This window comes from Podospora pseudocomata, chromosome 6, assembly GCF_035222375.1.
Source record: "Podospora pseudocomata strain CBS 415.72m chromosome 6, whole genome shotgun sequence".
NCBI classification, from domain to species: domain Eukaryota; kingdom Fungi; phylum Ascomycota; class Sordariomycetes; order Sordariales; family Podosporaceae; genus Podospora; species Podospora pseudocomata.
This window is the reverse complement of record NC_085890.1, coordinates 55,010-74,185: the sequence shown is the minus strand read 5'-3', so window position 1 is coordinate 74,185 and position 19,176 is coordinate 55,010. Positions and strand designations below refer to the sequence as shown.

General features: G+C 51.6%; 7 protein-coding genes across 7 annotated transcripts; 3 read left to right on the top strand and 4 right to left on the bottom strand.

Annotated features, from left to right (window-relative positions):
* Positions 1-331: 331 nt before the first annotated feature.
* On the top strand, positions 332-1,547 carry QC762_611380 (uncharacterized protein; the record flags this gene model as incomplete). The annotated part of the gene is made up of 3 exons (XM_062892815.1): positions 332-711; positions 785-1,150; positions 1,211-1,547. 3 exons carry the CDS (start codon positions 332-334, stop codon positions 1,545-1,547), a joined length of 1,083 nt encoding a protein of 360 aa, XP_062740085.1.
* Positions 1,548-3,433: 1,886 nt separating this feature from the next.
* Positions 3,434-4,700, top strand: QC762_611370 (uncharacterized protein). The gene is made up of 4 exons (XM_062892814.1): positions 3,434-3,746; positions 3,805-3,952; positions 4,017-4,150; positions 4,215-4,700. Exons 1-4 carry the CDS (start codon positions 3,635-3,637, stop codon positions 4,496-4,498), a joined length of 678 nt encoding a protein of 225 aa, XP_062740084.1. The 5' UTR covers positions 3,434-3,634; the 3' UTR covers positions 4,499-4,700.
* Positions 4,701-4,762: 62 nt separating this feature from the next.
* Positions 4,763-6,974, bottom strand: QC762_611360 (uncharacterized protein; the record flags this gene model as incomplete). Its single annotated transcript, XM_062892813.1, has 7 exons — positions 4,763-5,142; positions 5,201-5,433; positions 5,486-5,564; positions 5,629-5,894; positions 5,955-6,546; positions 6,616-6,863; positions 6,926-6,974. The coding sequence occupies 7 exons, from the start codon at positions 6,972-6,974 to the stop codon at positions 4,897-4,899; spliced, it is 1,713 nt and encodes a 570-aa protein (XP_062740083.1). The 3' UTR covers positions 4,763-4,896.
* Positions 6,975-8,111: 1,137 nt separating this feature from the next.
* Positions 8,112-11,359, bottom strand: QC762_611350 (uncharacterized protein; the record flags this gene model as incomplete). The annotated part of the gene is made up of 2 exons (XM_062892812.1): positions 8,112-10,771; positions 10,828-11,359. The coding sequence occupies 2 exons, from the start codon at positions 11,357-11,359 to the stop codon at positions 8,112-8,114; spliced, it is 3,192 nt and encodes a 1,063-aa protein (XP_062740082.1).
* Positions 11,360-11,927: 568 nt separating this feature from the next.
* On the bottom strand, positions 11,928-14,297 carry QC762_611340 (uncharacterized protein; the record flags this gene model as incomplete). Its single annotated transcript, XM_062892811.1, has 2 exons — positions 13,286-14,297; positions 11,928-13,126 (listed from the first exon to the last, which is right to left on the bottom strand). The coding sequence occupies exons 1-2, from the start codon at positions 13,848-13,850 to the stop codon at positions 11,928-11,930; spliced, it is 1,764 nt and encodes a 587-aa protein (XP_062740081.1). The 5' UTR covers positions 13,851-14,297.
* QC762_611330 (uncharacterized protein) lies at positions 14,153-16,389 on the top strand. The gene is made up of 3 exons (XM_062892810.1): positions 14,153-14,756; positions 14,812-15,635; positions 15,696-16,389. The coding sequence occupies exons 1-3, from the start codon at positions 14,598-14,600 to the stop codon at positions 16,282-16,284; spliced, it is 1,572 nt and encodes a 523-aa protein (XP_062740080.1). The 5' UTR covers positions 14,153-14,597; the 3' UTR covers positions 16,285-16,389.
* Positions 16,348-17,410, bottom strand: QC762_611320 (uncharacterized protein). The gene is made up of 2 exons (XM_062892809.1): positions 16,734-17,410; positions 16,348-16,678 (listed from the first exon to the last, which is right to left on the bottom strand). The coding sequence occupies exons 1-2, from the start codon at positions 17,359-17,361 to the stop codon at positions 16,395-16,397; spliced, it is 912 nt and encodes a 303-aa protein (XP_062740079.1). The 5' UTR covers positions 17,362-17,410; the 3' UTR covers positions 16,348-16,394.
* Positions 17,411-19,176: the final 1,766 nt, after the last annotated feature.

The window sequence follows — 19,176 nt, the reverse complement described above, 5'->3', positions numbered from 1 at the left end:
GAGTCGTGGAGTTCCATTGCAGATGGCGCAGAGTATATTTACGGCGAATGCACCGTCGGTGCTGATATCAACAGGCTGGTTGCCGGGCAAATTTTCTACAAGGATAAGTGGAATGTCATTCTCACCAAGGAGTGGTGCTAGAAGATGAGGATGGGCGAGAAGTGTAGCTCTGCTCATAGTACTGGGGACCCAAAACGGGCAAAATACCTAAGAACGACCACTGGTGTGGACGCTGATATTGTTTCTCATTTGAAGGCTGTGGTTTGTGGTATCACGCAGTTCTCGACTTAATGTTTAGTGATGTTTTGTTTCTGACTTGCACCAGTCTTTGATGTGTGAGGCGGTGTCGATGACGTTGGTACTCCTAACTGACGTCACAGCTACGCGAATCTGCTCCCCACTTCTCATCATCTGTAAAAGCGACAAGCATCATTCCCTTTTCATGCCAATTTCCATAATCTCCAACTCTCCAACAGTTCATCCAAAGGCAATATTTACATCTCTGCTAACACATCAATCTCTCGCAACCATGTCGGCCAAAGGCGGTAAATTTCAGCCCGTGAAGGAGGCACAGGCCCAGAACCTTCCAGGCCTCGACAAGAACATGAAGCCAGAAAGCGAATCCACCAAACTTGAGGGCAAGGACCAACTGCACGAATACAAGGGCTCGGGAAAGCTCAAGGGGAACAAGGCTTTCATTACCGGGGGAGAGTAGGTTCAGTTGTTCTGATGGTTTACTTCCAAGTATGCTCGCTGGGTGGAAACTAACACAGACCACAAACAGCTCTGGAATAGGACGTTCAGTAGCGGTGCTGTTTGCCCGCGAAGGCTCAGATGTCACGATAGTCTATCTCCCCGAAGAGCAGGAGGACGCTGAAAAGACGAAAAAGCTCGTGGAAGCCGAGGGACAGCAGTGCTTGCTATTTCCGGGGGATCTGATGGACGCTGAGACGTGCCGCAAGGCTGTTCAGGTCCATGTTGACAAATTCGGCAAGATCCACGTGCTCGTCAACAATGCCTCGAAGCAAATCATGTGCCAGGATATCACCGACATTGACCTCGAGAATGTGGAGAGCACATTCCGGAGCAACATTCTGCAAATGTTTGCCATCACAAAGTATGCTGTGAAGTATATGGAGAAGGGCGGCTCGTAAGTCATTTTCGTGTCTATCTGGAATAGTTCAAGAGTGTGGCACTAATGTCGACACAGAATCATCAACACCACATCGACCGTTGCCTTCCGTGGAACAGGTGCCATGGTCGATTACGCGGCGACAAAGGGGGCTATCGTGTCTTTTACTCGGTCACTCGCCAAACAGCTCATACCCAAGGGTATCAGGGTCAACTGCATCGCCCCGGGACCCGTTCACACCCCCTTGCAACCAGCTTCACGGCCAGCTGAGGACATGGAGGGTTTTGGAGAGAAGTATGCCTTGGGACGACCTGGTCAGCCCAGTGAGGTTGCACCCAGCTTTGTGTTTTTGGCCAGCAAGGATGCGGAGCTGTATTACGGCCAAGTGCTTCATCCGTACCCCTTGGGGGACTAGTTAGGTTCGTCGCACTTGGTCTAGATAACCATCCAGTTGATATTTACATCACTGTCACCTCCATCTTTGCGCCGTGCAGTCCCGGACTATCATCCTTCACAGTCACTGTTCCTCGTCTTGGTGTTTCTGTGGCCTTAATGATTGCGAGTGCCGATCTAATGCTTTGCGCGCTTTGGAGGGAAAGGGGACAAAGCTGTAAGGTTCCCCGTGGCAACGACCTCAGCTCCTATTCTTTCCAGAGGAACACGATGCTGCTCTCACCTGTTGGAACTACCCAACCGTGGGCATCGACCACGTTTGCAGTTATCAAAGCCAGATCCGCGCCGTATTCCCTTATCGTGGCTCTGTCAACCTCCAAGCTCAACCCATATTTCTCGCCAACTGTCATCACCGTATTGTCAGCCGATTCCTTCTCGTCTTTCCGTGTCTAAACCCGGAGTTTTCCTGGCTGGTAGATCACGTCATCGTGTTGAACCCTGGAACCGATACTCGCCACAATCGTCGAACCCACTCCATACGAACTCTCCTGCGACATACGTGAGGGAAGGCCTCGTCTTGTTTGACAAACACCTTGTCAGGGGACGTACAAAAGGGGGTTGTGTAGAGAGAGTACTCTGAGATGCCTTTAAAGTCGCGCTACCGCCACCGTCTGGCTTGTTATCCTCATATGCTGGAGTGTCCCGAATACCTTCGCCCTCACTGATAGTTGAAGGCCCCACCAAGTGCTCCAGAGTCATGATGTTCATCCACATCCTGGATTCTGATACGCTCACCGTTTACAAAGAGGCCGCGAAAGCAGACGCAACCCACAAGGAGGATCTTGGCTGCATCCGGTCTGATGTAGCCCATGTCATCCCGTATAAGACCCGCAGCCGCAATGCCTTGATTGAGCCACTCCTTGATGTGATTCACGCACTCTAGAAGAACAGCACTGGCCGCGGCACGGCCTTGCGGGTATCCAGGCGTGCCGAAGAAGTCGCCAGTGGACTTCATGGCCCTAAGGCTCGTTCCCCAAGCTGAGGGGCATCTGGGTTGCCATAGCTCCAATCTTGCCATGGAATGCCACCTGCAAACTGATCTAGAGCTGGAGTCTTCTGAAAAGTACCTGGTAAGTTCCAGACACCACATCATCCCGACCAGCCAATGCGGCCCTGATGATTCTTCATGTTCACGATTACTGTTGAAAGCGCCGGTTGATGTACCAAACCTGAGAGAATGTGTCGGGAGGGTTGAGAGAAAGACAGCAGCGTTAGGTTTGAGGTTACGGCTCAGTTCTAGTCTAGGGCGTCAGCAGCTAGAAACTATTTGCGAATCCCTTCCATTTGTACCTTTTGCAGTTGATTAGCTATAACGCTCAATCCCATCAACTGGGCCTTGCGGAGTTGACTTCGATGAGGCCAAGGGCACGCATGGGCTTGGTTTCAAGGCTTAATCAGTCTCGTCAGTAACCAGCCGGTCCCGGATACCAGGGCCGTTTCCACCAGGAATAGACCGATCAGCAGTGATGTCATCTTCATTGCAGATGTAGCGAGCGCATCGAGGTCGTGGCCCGTTGGGCAGGAATGCGCACGATATGTTGGGAACCCATTGCCAGGCGGCCCAAGGTTGGATTCGGATTCAAGATGCGAGACTTCCGCTTCGGTTGCACTATGCATGCACCCCACAACCGCCTTTCAAGCCCCGTGATTGCAGTTGCAGGAAAGTCGTGGAGCTCCAGCCAAGTGCCGTCCTCTTAAAGTAGATTGAGTCAATACTAAACCGCCTTGTCAGTGGCGCGGCTAGGGTGTAACGTTGATTTAGCCGGCCGGGACAAGACGGTACGCGGCTGCTTGAAGCCTTTCAACGGTCCAGCACGGGAGAGAATCCGGGAATGGACAGAAGAAAAAGCCCCCGCCAAGACGATTAGGTCTTGTCCCCGGACCACGGAAGCAAACCCAATCTAGGGTAGACAATGCATATCGACACGACCCTGGCCTATAGCAGCAGCGTATAAAGGTATCTGAGGTCTCAGTCCGAAGTTTGAAGATGCATTGAGACAGCCACACCTTTCAACCGTCACATCGATTCAGTTGTCATCATCATTCACAATGTTGGCTTCTCTCGCCCTCGTTCTCAGCACTGCGCTCAGCGCCACCGCCCACTACACTCTGCCTCGTGTTGGCAATGGCGCTGACTGGCAGCACGTCCGTCGCGCTGACAGTATGTTGTTTCATCCCTACTAGCCCGCATCTGGTTTTGCTGACTTTCTATTCAACAGACTGGCAGAATAACGGTTTCGTCGGCAGTGTGACCTCTCCACAAATCCGATGCTTCCAGAACTCGGTAGCTGGAGCTTCGCAAACCTACAACGTCAGCGCCGGCTCTCAGTTGACTTACTATGTCAACCCCAACGCCTACCACCCTGGGTGAGTTTGCGGCTGACGTGCCCCAAGCAACTCTATACGAGTAGCTGACTGATTTGCGTGATAGACCGATGCAATTCTACTTGGCCCGCGTGCCTGATGGACAGGACGTCACCAGGTGGGATGGATCCGGCGCTGTCTGGTTTAAGATCTACCATGAACAGCCCACATTTGGCCAACAGCTCGGCTGGCCCAGTTTGAGTAAGTCGAATTTTTGCTCTGCTGAGTTGCAATACTCAAGCCCAGCGCTAACCTTGCCTCCCAGACAAGGGATCATTCCCCGTCACCATCCCGCGTTGCATCCGCTCTGGTTACTACTTGCTCCGTGCTGAGCACATCGCCTTGCACTCTGCTTCCAGCCCCGGAGGCGCCCAGTTCTACATCTCCTGCGCCCAGATCGGAGTCACCGGTGGTGGTAACACTGAGCCCAGCAACAAGGTTTCCTTCCCCGGTGCCTACTCCGCCAGCGACCCCGGCATTCAGATCAACATCAACTGGCCTATCCCTACTTCCTACCGGAACCCTGGCCCTCCCGTCTTCCAGTGCTAAAGGATGAGCATTCTTTGCTCAGGTTTCTGGCCCCTCATTACTCCTGACGCACGGACCAAGTGATGATTGCCATGCCGACCGCAACAGATCTCAACAGGGCTGGCGCCCGCCGTTTGTCTTTGGAAGAGAGAGATATGTGGACTTCATTGTATATATCGATATTATTGTCGCGTACATATCAATTTCGTGTCTTGCACACAGCCTGTCAGTGCATGTGTGCTATACTGCTCCGTGGATGCGGCTGATCAAGAATTCGACAAAACATGACATGCTCCAAATCAATGCTCCGTCAAAAAAATTCATTTAATTTACATAGCTACAAATCAGCCTTCCTGTGACCCTAGACTTTTGTCAACTACTTTGGGGCTTACGGAGACGAATAGTCCCCCATACCTAACTTAGGCAGAAGAAAGCGCAAGAATCTTGGTGGCAGCGTGCTCCGAAACAATAACAATGGCAGCGGACGGGTTGGCGGTGATCATTCCGGGGAAGATGGAAGCATCAACGACAAAGATGTTGTCAGTCCCGTATACCTTGGTGTTCAAGTCCACCACGGACGTTCCACCAGACCTCCCATCATCAGTGCCCATCTTGGCAGTCCCTATCCAATGGTTGGAACCTCGGCGTCCAGGAATTGCAGGGATCTTTGCCATCATGTCAGCAAGCCAGAGCTCTGGACCGCGATCTGGAGGTGAGACGTACCGAGTTCACAAATTGCTCTGCCGAAACTCCTGGTCTCGGGGTAATCCACGTCAAATTAGCGACGTTGGCCAGAGACTTTTGGAGACTGATTAGACCCTCAACGACTGCCTGCTTGTCATGCTCTGTTCTGAGATATGGAGGTGTCGAGACAACCGTATTGAGTTGCCTAGTGATTGTCATTCTTCCTCGAGACGTTGACCCGGTTCCAAGATACTGGGTAACAGTCATGGAGGCTGTTCTGTTAGCACAGCTTTCCTCTTCTCACGGGCATTGGTTGCATCTTACTGTTGGTAAGCCCCTCTACTCGAGCCTGCCAGTGTAGGTGTCTATTAGTGCCGTCACCACCCTTGATGATTTCCCAAAACTAGGTAGTGGCGCCATTTGTTAGCACCGGCATCAATTTAACTTGAGAATTCCACTTGACGTACGATGGGGCCAATATTTGGAGCCGCCTGAGCAAAGGGGCCAGTCCGGTTGGCCAAATATGTCTCGGCATCGCTGGCAATAGGCGATCGCCAAGCAGCGTAGTAATCGTAAAAAACAACATCAGGATGGGCGATCTCAATATCTGTCCCAACGTGGTCATTCAAGTTGTAGCCCACCGGTAGGTTAATCCACTGCGCTGAATCAATCATCGTCGGTCCATCTGTTGAGTTCTTGACGATGTTCAGCTGGTCTGTTGGGCCAATGCCGCCTTCATAAAGCCAGGTTAGTACAGACATCTTCAACACGGCGGCAACAAACGGGGGCTTACTCCTAAACAACAACTTTGCAGAGCCAAAGGCTCCGGCCGCTGAGATGACACGTCCAGTGTTTGGTGTCAGGTTCACAACACCAGCATGTCCACCACGGTTGCACTCCACCTCGACACCAGTGGCATGGCCGCCAGTGCGGATGATTCGCTTAGCAATTGTATTTGTCCACAGGGTAAACGTGTTCCTCCCGCTCGCGGTGACGAGATAGGTGGCCAAAGGCCCGCCCCTTTCACCACCGGAAAACATAAACGTGCTGTGTCCAATCGTGCGGTTCTTCTTCTCCGGGGTCTCATTGGGTACCACGTACTCCCACCCGGCCGCTCGAAGACTGCCCCCCAACACATCAAATCCCTGCGACAAGTATCGTTTACCATCCACTGAAGGGGTGATGGTTCCGGGTATTCTCGAGAACACGCGGTCGGTGGCGGCCGCGAGATCCTTGGTTTGCCATCCAGCAGGGAAGTTGGTGTCCCAGTCCTCCGGGTGCGGCTTCCACCACAGCCCTGCGTTTACCGCCGTCCCACCCCCGAGAACGCAGCCCGCCATTTGATCTATGTCAGTACAGGAGACGCCCGTGGGGTCGGCCCAAATCTACAAAGTCATACATGTCAGCTTCGGAAGCCGAATATGACTTCTCAGCGTAGTGAAGAGGTCTCTTACCTGATTGCAAAGCCCCGGAACGTCGAACCGTGTCAGGTTTGTGCCTTGGAGCCATGCGGGCTTCATTGTGCCACCCCATCGACCTGAAGACGGTGGCCCTTTCTCGATTAACAGCACCTTGTGTCCCGCTTCGCTAAGTCGGTCAGCCATGGGGATTCCACCGGCCCCGGATCCTACAATCACGTAGTCGTAGGTCGCATCTGACGGTACCGTCGAGCATGTTGTTTGCGCAGACCCTGACTGAAGCCCTATGATCCAGGTCAATACTGAACTGAGCTTCCGATACCAGCGTCTGGTGGCTTTTACTCACATAATGAGGCCAGCGTTGCGGCAACTGCCAACCTGGAGTTGACAGGCATGATGATGGTGTATTCGACGGGTCCGTCGAATAGGCCACGGATGGATATGGGAGAGAGCGAATACTTCAGAACCTGATGGGAACCACATGGGGATCATGTCCTTTAATAGCTTGAAGCCTTACAGCCCTTGAGCGCCCCTGAAGTCTTTCTGGTCCTTAGGTACCTTTGAACTCATCCGTAAGGCCCGGGTCCACCCGCCTATCAGAGAAATCAGTTAAATTGGCAGTGAAACTAGGCCGGGATGTCCTGCAATGGACACGCCGTTCCCCACATTTGACCGTAAATCCAGATCTACAATCCGGAGAATTTCCATGTCGAGCATGAAGCTCATAGGAGTTTGTATTAGCCGATACACCGACTAACACCTGGATCTCAGGACGGACTTGGTCCAAGAGCTTAACTGGTCCCCTCGGACCAATCTAACGGGGCGGGGAAGAAGGGACCCAGAGAATTGGGGGTTATAGTATTATGACACCCTCGAATCTAACCTCGTGACGAGCATTGCTCTACTTCGGACATTCCGCTTGGTCAGGATACAGTGTTCGGGCATGCAGAAACCCCCCGTATCGGCTTTGTAACATCTGACTTGCTCCAGGAACACAGCTTCCAAGCATATTATTCACCCTGCTTAGGTTCCATTCGCCCATGCTGTGTTTATCCTGAAGTTCCTCGGCTGAATCCTGAGACTAGGACGATCGGCAGACGGCGCTCTAGTTACGAATCAGCAAAGAAGGCGCAGCAGTGGCACATGCTCTGTTTATCTGATCACTCTTCAACGTGACGCGTGTGCTTGTTCTGTTGCTGTCCCGAAGGGTGGGGTAAAACGACTGCCGGGATATGGGGACTTCCCCAGCCTTTCCCCAGACTTTGATGGTGCATCCGCCGCCAACCAGCTTGCATTCTCGGCTAATTATGTCGCAGCAGCTCGCTCGCCTTTGACACATGGCTTCTGGCGGCAGGTCCTCATCGCTGGGACCGGCAGTGAGCGAGGCAACTTGACGGGAGCGGGGCAAGGGATGAGGTAGGTAAATGTTGGTTGAGAAACAACGAACCCAGTTAGAAACCAGTCCACAACAGAAACACCATATAGGTCTTGATGTATTTCACGTGCTTTACAGATTAAAATGTTCCCCGGTATCATAGGTTACGAGTCAGTAATTTCTCGTAATGAAATGAAGGCCACAAACTGCTTCCCAATTCGACGTCGAACAGTCCCGTGCTGGACCCTGTCTTCACGCCTGCCTGACCAGGGGCAATCATTTCCAGATACCGCTGGACCTGTGTGTGGTTTCCATGTTGAGCCAGCTCGTGCAGACTCCAGTAGCCATGTTTCTTGGCCAGACTGACGTCCAAAAAGCCAATATTGGGATGGCTTCTCACAATCAAACGATGACCGGCCATTACGTCCAACTGTGCTCCGGTTTCACAAAGAAACCTGACACAGCCCAAAAATCCATTCGAAGTTGCAATATGAAGAGGGGACAGTCTTGCGGACTCTGAGAAGATGTCTAGTCTTTCTGTGTGTTTGTTAAGCAATCGAAGAATTTCCTCTTTGCCGCTCAATGCAGCAAAGTGAGCAGGCGTCATGTGGGACTCTGTTGTCGCAGCTGTTGGATTCGCTCCGGCCCTGAGAAGTACGTCAACGACCTCGACATGGCCGCCGCGACAGGCTGCGTGTAATGGTGTTCTTCCAAGCGTATCAGGTTCATCGATGGGGACTCCGTCTTTGTGTTGAAGAAATTCCTCGACTGCCTTCAAAGCCCCGGCAGCGGCAGCGTGCCACAATGGAGTTCTGCCAACACAATCTTGGTAAGCCGATGGTCGGGGAAAATATTCAGAGTTGTCTAAGAAGGCTTTCACTGCGTGAATATTGTCCATTGCGGCAGCGCGGTGGAGTGCGGTCTCATGAAACGTATTGATTGGCAGTGTAAGCTGGTTTGGCATAACACGATGAAGCTCCTCGGCATCCATCTCCTCAAGGCTGGCAGCTATTGGGGACAGGCTGAGTATCTCCAACTCGGGCAGACCCATGTCTCCTAGACGGTCGTTTTTGGGCTTTCCCGCTAGCTTTAGATCGGGTAAAAGCCGATTCAGGATCCTCGCGGTTTCAGATCCCCTGATATAGGCAGCGATCAGATGGGCCGGCGACTCTGCTTGCCCAAACTGTTCATTCTCGAACCACTCGGGTCGTTTGTCTTCGAGAACGTCGAGAAGGTGCTCCACGATTAGGGAATGGGAAGTAAGTGCTGCTAAATGAACGGCTGACAGTCCAAGCCCTGTAGTACTGCTAGGATCCGCCCCATGTGCAGTGAGCAACTTGACAATAGCGAGATGTCCAAGTGCTGAGGCCCAGTGGATGACTCTAAAGTCCCGGAAGATTTCATGCCATGGTTCCAGCTCACTTTGATCTCGTGTTTGTATGGAGGTCTTGATGTCGACTAGCACACTGCTCAGCGGACTGGTAAGCAGCTGCCTCGCTGCTTGGTCTTCATTTTTAATGCAAGCCTGGATCAACAATGTGGTGAAATAGCTTTCAAACGGGTTGATAACAGCAGAGGCTTCAATCATGACACCCGTTTTGATTGCTGTAGCAAGGACTTCAGAAAATGTTTCGTAGACGGGGCTTTGCTCAAGAGGTTCTGGGTTGGCTTTGGATTGCGGACAAGAACGTGTTCGAATTGGCGGAGGGTGTGATAAAGCGGCTGCCGTTCCCGTGTTGAACCCAGGGCTATTAATTCCAAGAATCCATTGCCACGTGTCTTGCACCGTGCTTTTTGAGGCTACATCGACTAATAATGCTGCCGATACTGAATTTGTGGTTCCAGTGGCGCCGATTTCGGTGCCCTGGACTTCAAGAATAGAACGTAAACTCGTAACGCTGTCCATTTCATAGACATTGGAGACAGTCAAGGAGAAGTAGGAGCGGTTTCGTGTGTGGACAGTCTCAACTACCGCCTGCACGCCCTCTTGGATGTATTGAGCGAACCCACGGGTCAGCTGCCGGTCAACCGCCTCGATAGGGGGGTCGGATTCGTGAGTGTTTAGTTTGTTGGATAAGTTCCGGAAATGACACCAACAGTCCCACGAAATAGACGAACCCAGCTGCAGCTTTGAGCAAATACCCACCCTCACCTCTATCATCAAAGGCTCATTGTCATGTTCAGCAGTGGTGGTCTTGACCCGATACTTAAACTTGGCCAGGGCAGTATCTCGAATCGTGGTGTCGTTTCGGCTTGAAGTCGCGAGGCCCAGAGTCCAAGTAGCTGCGATCCAGCGCGATGGGGGCCAGACATCAATTAGTCGGCAGCGGTCGGACGGGTCCTCAGAAACGACAATGTCGGGAACTCTAATGACCGGAGACTGTTTTACGTAGATGTATTGATTCTCCCCTCCATCCGTCTGCCAGTGGTCTGCAGATACCCAGACAACTTTTGAAGGGAACAGCCGTGCAAACTGGTCACCACCGAGAGCTATCAGGCGCATGGCTGGGTTCCGAGAGGAAGTTGTTCCATCTTGCTTAATGTGTTTGCGAGGATAACAATCCAGGATGGCGTTGAATTCGTGATGTGAATTGTGGCATGTCGATTCTGTAGCTCGTTCGAGATAGAACTCCACGTGGAGGCCCGCGTTTGTCATTGTCGAGGGGGAACTTGGGCGAGAAGCATCAAAGGGCAGAGGCCTAATGTCCCCAAAACTGGCAAAGTGAACCGGCTTAGATGCCAACAGGCCTGAGAGATGATTTTGAAGGACATCGGCCTCATCACATTCCCAACAGAAAATTGACTGGTCATTGGTTACTGGATGAGGCGTTAGCATCATGCCAAAGTACCCGAGGAGGAGAGCGCGGCGGTACCTTTGATGATCTCCTCTTGTAACCGCATGAAAGCACGGCCACCCTCACCATAAAGCAAGGGCATATTGACATTGAACAGACCCATCAGACAATATGCCATGTATTCTGTTCGAGTCGTGCGTCGTTTAGCTGCCCACTTCATCTTGCCGGCAACGCTGATGCTGTCCAAATCCAGATGGCCTGAGAGAACATCAAGGTCAACCCCCGTAATCTGGCTGACAATTGTTGCAAAATCTAGAGGCTCATGATAGGCCGAAGGCTCGTTTAAGGGGACATCCCTTAGTTTGGTGCCGAGGACATTCCAGTTTCGGGAATAAAAGGTGACGTTTGCAGGTGCAATCAGCTCTTGCAATGTCCACCCTCTCGTGAACCATCGACTATGTCGAACTGATCGTATCGTGTTTCGAATTCTGGCAGCCGTGCGCTGTTCTCCAGTAGCTTCCAAGACCAGTTCAGGGTCCTCGTCATAGCTGTCATCGACATCGTTGAGGAATGCATAGCATATTGTTGCATTTTGGTACCATCTATACATGGAGTTGATGGCTTCCGAGAGCTCGGCACTCGATGTCTTGTCGATGCAGCAGGTATCGATCCAATATAGTCGATACCGGATGACTTCGCGATTCTAGCTGCATCACGTATCTTGGCGAAGCCTGGCTTTTTGATTACAGGATGGTTGTCCGGCTGACTGGCGGAGTGGAGGTCATGGATATCGTGGAAGCTCACTTCGTTGCCTTCGGCACCCCATGTATGAGACAAGATGGCATAGCATGGTATTGTGCCTTGTTTGCTAACGAGACGTAGCGAGTGTGTCTCAAGCAATCTCATCTTTTGATGAAGGTTTTAGGTACACATCAAACCACGTTCAAGAGAAATGTGTGATAACACTTTGAGGGGCGGGGCGCTTCTCATTTGCGTGCTATTTGGTCCAATCCCATCCTGTTGTACCAGCACACATCCACGTGACGTGGTTGATCATTTGTATAACATTGCTGATCTAAGCTGTGTAAACAGCTACGGCAGTAGCCCCAGTGACTAGCTACCTGGCTGGCTTGGGTACCTTTGAGACGCCGAAAACAATTGAATTGCAAGTCAGGTGTTCAGACAATCAAGCATTGCTCTCGCCTACTCTTCATGGCAGCCAACCAATTCCACCCGCCGAGATCCTCCAGGCCGGCCATCTCCATGGCATCTCTGGCTTCCCAGATTTCCCTCATCATTTCGATGGCGGTACGTATGTAACCCCAAGGACAAATCCAAGGGTTCTTTGCCCAAACCGATTCGAGCCTTTCAACATACCAGACCCGCTGAGAGGCCTCGGTGGTTTGCGCGCCCGCCAGGAACACCGGCCAGACGATACCCTTGAGAAGTACGTGATCGAGTGGCACCTCGGCTATATACCCACGCAGCTCCAGGACCAGGGGCTCTAGGGAAACCAAACCCAATGGTTTGAGAGCGTCCGGCACACAAAGTAAAATGTACAGACATGCCGCCGCGCGATGTGCCCTTGCCAAACTCACTCGCACAGATAAATCATCTTGCTCCAACGACAGCCCCTGGATCGCATAGACCCAGTCCACGACGTCGAACTTTTTGGCGCGGCCCAAGAGCTCCAGCGCTCGCTTCACCTTTTCCTCTGGTGCGCTCAGATGATCATGAAACAGTCTGCTGGTGGCCAGGATGGTCTCCAGCATGACTGGTGGGCAACAGTGATAGCTATGGGCCTCGGCCCGGCTGAGCACAGAAAAGAGATCCGAGTGTTCCATCGAGTCAGCCCACGTTGTGTCAACGCCGCTTATGGTCGTCCCAAGAATCCGATATGTCAAGCAATCCGCCGCGATGGCGTCCACCAGCCTCATCAGGCTGTCGTCTATTATCACCCTGTTCTCGGCCCCGCCACTGGCGACTTGCTTCTGAATCGACGTCATGAGCGTGCTAGCTGCCTCGATGTGAGCCTGCCAGCTCCCCTTGCCGTTGTCGATCAAGTCCAGGTTGACGAAGAAGACTATCGCTGCCAAGATCATGGCCTGGCTTGTGGGTGTAACTTCATTGCCGGCACTTGCTACGGCTCTCGTGAGTGCCGATACGGCTTTTCCCTTAGCCACGAGGGCGTCAACCAGTTCTGGCCCTCCTGGGCGGCGGTTGTGGTAATTTTGCAGTGTGGCCAGGTGCATAGCCCCCGTGGCCACGATAATGGACTGCAGGTAATCAAACCGGCCAGCAAGAGGAATCATGGCGCGGAAGGGGTTGCGGGATTGCTGGTCGATCGAGACCAGATCACGGCAGACGGCATTGGAGACTGGCACAGTGCGTTAGCATCGGTGATGAGATAACTATGGGATGAGGGGGCGTTGTATTGGTCGGCTACCGCCTTGGCTTGCAGAGAGATTGTGGGGGTGAAGCATGGTGATCAGGCAAGTGGCTCAAGAGGGAAAAGGGCACGAAGATAAATACCTACAGTGGTGGATATAATGTTTTGATTTCCGGTCCAGGGAGCTGTGAAAAGGATCCAGTAGGGAGGGGTGAACCAGAGTGTACCTATATGTTCCTTCCTCCTCATCCTTCATAGCCTGAACCTCGCGGTTGATGGCCATGAGCTCAGCACGGCTGAGGGGTTTGGTTTGATAGTCACACTCCGATGTAGATGACGCCGGTGACACCGATGATACCAGGGGCAATACCAAGGGCGACAGCAACGGGGATACTGAAGAAGATATCGATGGGGAATCTGAAGGCGATACTGTTGAGATGGACGAGAATAATGTTGGTGATGGCAAACTTGGTGTTCGACTCTTCAAGGGCTCTTTCTTTGGCTTTGGCAACGCGAGGCGGCCCCGGACAGCTGGGGCATTCGCCCATCGGAAGAAGGTTCCATAGCCAAGACACTCTTCGCCGTTGATTGAGCACTTGTGACAGGAGGGGACAGATTTGTCACACCGAAGTCGGCGGCGGCGACAGTTATGGCAGGCCTTTTGTGGTGCTGCTGCTCCTGTCGAAGGGGGTGTCTTCTTGGGTTCAGGCATCGAGGGACCTCCAGTCCTGTCCCAGTCGGGATGATGTGTCGGCGATGTTCCTCTTGCCTTGTTGGTCTGCCCTGTGCGGTCGTATTGTCGACTTGGAACAGTCTTCAAGAGAGACGAGAAGTGACGTTGAAGACAGGATCGCCACCCAATCGGCCGTCAGGGGGCTCGGCGGCTTTCGCGCGGGAGCGGCAAAGAAGGGCGCTAGGCTGAAAGAGGTAGCAAAATGGCAAGCGGTGCTCCACTTTTAAGGCGTTATGGCTCCGTGTCATGCACTCGACCGCGCGCGAACAAAGAAGCTTAAATGTGAAATGGACAGAAGCCAGACGAAGAAAACCAAGAAAACTCACTTCCAAGATGGGAACCACAGAAGCACATCTCCCGTTCACAACCGCAACCCGTCTTCCCTCCGATTTCGTTGTCGTCCCCCGGCCAGGTTGCCCCCCCGCCCCACAGCGCCCCGTGGACAGTGGAGCCAGAGCATGGGTGCGCTAAGCCCAGAAAGGGACCAATTCGACAACCTGTGCAGTCTTTTGCACTGCAGTCCCTGTGACTAGTCTACTTAAAGTCACGTCGATGATGTTGAACTTTTAGCTACTGTTTTGGTCTGCTAGCGTCAAAAATGCCTTTCGTTCACTGTCGTCAACAAGCCTGGAAAGGCTGAGGTTTATATCGTGAAGGGTTTCCTTGCTCACCGTGCTTGCTCGTCAACCTCATCACCTCATTCCTTCTTCGACCTGTCTGACATCCATGTCACCGTCAACGAAGAAAGGCGACATCGAGTCGCCCCCGGGTGCCGAGTCTGAGACTGATCTCGAACTGCTCGGCCGTCAAAGACCAGATGTCTTCTCCAGCACTTTTACCGAGGTTATGTTTTGTGCTTCACTTCTGATATCCATGTTCATGGCGGTTTGTCTTTTCAAGCTCTTCCTCGTCTTAGAAACCCAACTAATGTCGTCAGCAGGAGTTCTTCATCTCAGGCTTCAACATCATCCTTCCCTCGGTTTCCATCTCGCTCGAAATTCCAAAAACCTCACAGGTGTGGCCCGCCAGCGTCTTCTCCCTCGTCACTGGTGCCTTTCTACTGCCCTTTGGCAGGATAGCCGACATTTATGGCGCCTACTGGGTTTTCAGCATCGGAATGGTCTGGTTCTCAGCTTGGTCTCTCATCTCTGGCTTCAGCACGAATTACATCATGCTTATTGTCACCAGAGCTCTGGGTGGGTTTGGACCAGCGGCCTTCTTACCGACGGGGATCATGTTGCTGGGGAAGCTATACCGTCCGGGTCCGAGAAAGAACTTGGTGTTTGCGCTTTACAGCGCCTTTGCGCCCATTGGCTTCTTTTTGGGCATCATCACGGGCGGCTTGACGATCGAGTACCTCAGTTGGAGGTGGTACTTTTACATCGGCTCCATTATCCTGTTCATCTCTTCAGCTGTTGCGTTTGTGACAATTCCAAAAGACATGGAGCAAACGAGAAGGGAAAATGCCCATATCAAAATGGACTGGTGGGGCATTGTTACGATTGCGCCGGGCTTGGTCTTGACTACATTCGCCCTGACAGACGGAGCTCACGCACCCCACGGATGGAAGAGTCCGTACATCATCGTGACTTTCATTCTTGGCGTATTGCTTCTAGGCGCCGCGGTCTACATTGAAGGTTGGGTAGCAGAACAGCCGCTGCTCCCGTTCGATCTCTTTCAACCAAAGTACATGGTCCGGCTCACTGTCGCACTGTTCTTTGCCTATGGCATCTTCGGGGTTTTCCTATTTTACGCCAGTTTCCAGTAAGTTGCCCAACCCTCATCTTGTACTATGAAAAACGGCGGGACTAATCCTTTCAACAGAATCAGCGAGTGGATGGGACAAACAGCACTCATCACAGCCATTTGGTTCGCCCCAATGGCTGGTGGTGGTATCGTATTGGCCACAATCGGTGGGTTTACCCTTCATCTGTTGCCTGGTAGGCTACTCTTGATCATTTCTGCGCTTGGAAGCCTGGCCTGCGTGCTTCTGTTCGCGCTTATGCCACAAGATGCCAACTTTTGGGCATGGGTCTTTCCTGCCATGCTCGGCTCGACCATTGGCATAGACATCACCTTCATCGTCAGCAACGTCTTCATCACGACCAATGTTGCAAGGCATAGGCAGGGTTTGGCAGGGGCTCTCATCAACAGCCTCTTGTTTTTGGGCATCAGCTTCTTCCTCGGCATTTCGGATCTTGCTGTTTCCGAAGAGACCAAGAGGGGTGGCACAACTGGACATCAAGTCGCCTTTTGGTTTGCTACTGCTTGTGCTGTGGTTGTTCTGCTCTTGTTTGCCACCATCAAGGTCGGCAAGGCTGAGTCCGATTTGACCTTAGAAGAAAGGGCGGAGTTAGAAAGGCAGGCCAAAAACCAAGCCAGCCGGTCCACAGTGACCGAGGAGAAGGCCTAGTGGTGACACGACATGACACCTAGATGCTTAGAATTGCGAGCTAGAATGGCTTACTAATTTAGACTGGATAGACACCGCATAGAATAACTTCAACTATAACCATCTAATATTTACAATTCATCTCTCACAATCCCTTCTTCAAGCTCTTTCTTCTTTTTTTGTCTCTCCTCTCTTTGTTGCTTTCTGTCATTCCTCTTGATAGTTCGGTGTAATCTCTCCCACATTAGACGCGAGCGTTTTCCGTCTTCGCTCTCAGTCACCGCCATGGCTTCAATGGTAAACTCCATATCCCGCTTGCCATTCTCACGATGCGGTTTGGTGTGGTCAGTTACCCAAGCAATGACGCAGTGGTCTATGGCCTGGTGCTTATATTTGGGTAGATTGTTGAGCTCGCCTGCGGGTTTGTTAGCTTTTGAACTCTCCCAACTCATCAAGGAAGAGTAACTTACGCTCACAAGCCCCACTCCCCCCTGCCACCCATAGTGGCAAAATTTCATAGATTGCACCCCCTGGAAAGACCAAAATCTTATCCTCCAATTTGATGTCTTTCACATCAGGAGCATGGCCACCTTGTGGAACAGGTGTAGGAGTGGGTTTTACTGTGCCAATGATCCTCTGTCCATGCTCTTGCGGCTTCTCGAACACGCCAAACCACCACTTCTTCTTATTGGGTTTCTCAGTCTCTTCGTCCCTCTGCTGCTGCTCGATCCACTCTCGAACTTCAAGTGGGACATCTTTGTATTCCATCACCACAATCTCCCGGTTTTCTCCTTTGTGATCGACACCATCCCAGCTTCCCATGAACTCTTTTGTGTGATCCATAAACTCCTCGATTGCGTGGCGCCATGGGGATAGCCCTGTGGGAGGGTCTTCAGGTAAATCGGAAAGCTTGTACATCTTGGCGCGGAAAGTCTTTTTGGCCTTGCAATGTACCTCGAACCCTCCTGGGTCGGTGCCATCGTCAGGAAAGGGGCGGGACCATTTGAATGAAGGAACTACGCCATGCTCGTAGATGTCCCAGTTGATGCCGGCTAGAGCTGGGACAAAGAGGGAAAGGTAAAGTGGCAAAGACCTCATTCTGCGAGTTTGCAGGCAAGCGCTTGGTGAGAGTCGAGGAGAGCACAGCAGAACTTGGGGACTCCAAAGTTGCCATTGGTACGTGAGGAGACAGGGCTTCCTTTTAATTCTGAACGCTTCATCATGACCCCGATCGAGATCCTCGGCAGGTCTCGTTGTTGGTGTTCTGGCATTTTGATACAGGCTAATTACCGGGCGGTAGCAGCACCACCCAAACCCTCCAAATTCCCAAGTTTCAGCGGACTTTTTAATTTACATCAATACTGTCTAACGGAACAATTAACACGTGTCCTGTTGACGGGCCCGGGACATGGACTCGGAAAGACACGATGCGGAATGACGCAGTAACGTTGGGAAATGGAAGTCGCAAGACCATCTGCCGATAGCTTGGCGAATAATTGTAACCTTCTCGAACACTCCCTGTTCTGGATTACAAGCTTGAACATTTGTGGAGATTCATTCATTATTTGTTGAAGTTGTATTTTTGAATCTTTTCTTGCACTCTGTGTAGAGAACGTAAGGTTGCCAGGTCAACTGTGATGTTGCTCCTTGCCCCTTATCACTTTGTACGACACAAGGCTCTCTCTTACTGGCCGCCGCCAACTTCAAGCTTAACGGACCGGCATGTATGGGACGGTGTAAGCACTCAAGAAGTAATCCAACTGATCAACTTTGCCCGGCAATTGGCATAAATAAATACATTGAGCATAACAGTACTGCTATTCAAAGTGCCGAGCAATCTTTTACTCGCCCTTGAAGGCTTCCATACAGGAATATCACGTATTATATACCTCAAGACCATGCTCCAATGACTACCTATTATGGGGGTGGGTTTGCTCCAACGCCGCGTTGACATTTCCAGCATACATTAAAATATACCTTGGAGCCTTGAAGTCTGAGCGATGTCAGCTACAGGTGATCAAGAACTTTTGAGGGGGGTATTGGGGCTATAAAGTTGCCCAGCAACATTATGTCGGCGACAGATGTTATCCCAGATTGAGTCAATCCCACGTATTTATTTACGATAATTTTGCTATCTCGCCAGTTGAGAGATAATTTTGTCAGTAGGAGACAGACACAGATTATCAACCGATCAGAGAGTACATGCATGGTTCGAACGATCACTTGTCGGCTCATAAGTGATCATGCTGACCACACATGCACTATTCACTGGACCCTGGGCATTTCACAATACCCATATAATCCCATTCAACCCTATATGTTGTTCCATGAGATCTCACCGCTCTTGCTACCAATAGTACAGGGTTCGGAAAGCATGCGATCAACATCCAAAACTGTGTAAACAATTCCCGGCCACCACACAAGCCAAGGTGCAATCGCCTTATCTCTGCCATCGGTCAATGAATTCAAGCAAGGTTCCTACGGGCTAGTAGTTACCAAGACTGCTGTGCAGCTATAGCGCGACCGGATTGAGAAGAGGATAAGGTAATTCTGTTAGTATCATGAAATCCAGATCCGTTTATCCTTGCCATCTTGACCATGACCAACTGGTTCCCAGGCACACCATAGACAAAATAGCTGGGACTGTAAAAGTAAACCAACGCATAGGTACCCATTATATTCTGGACCACGCCTTGAAAAATAGCTACCAGGCCTCAAAAGATAGGTAGTCACTTGGCCTTAAAGAATAGTTGATTAGTCGAAGAACATACCCGTAGACAGAACGCTGATTCTTTACATGGAACGGTAGATATTGTAACACCAGTCATTTTGTCTAGAGCGTGCCGGGATACGTGTAATGCCAGCATTGGAGATTTGCATCAACAAGAGAGTTCGCAGGCCAGCTCGCACTGT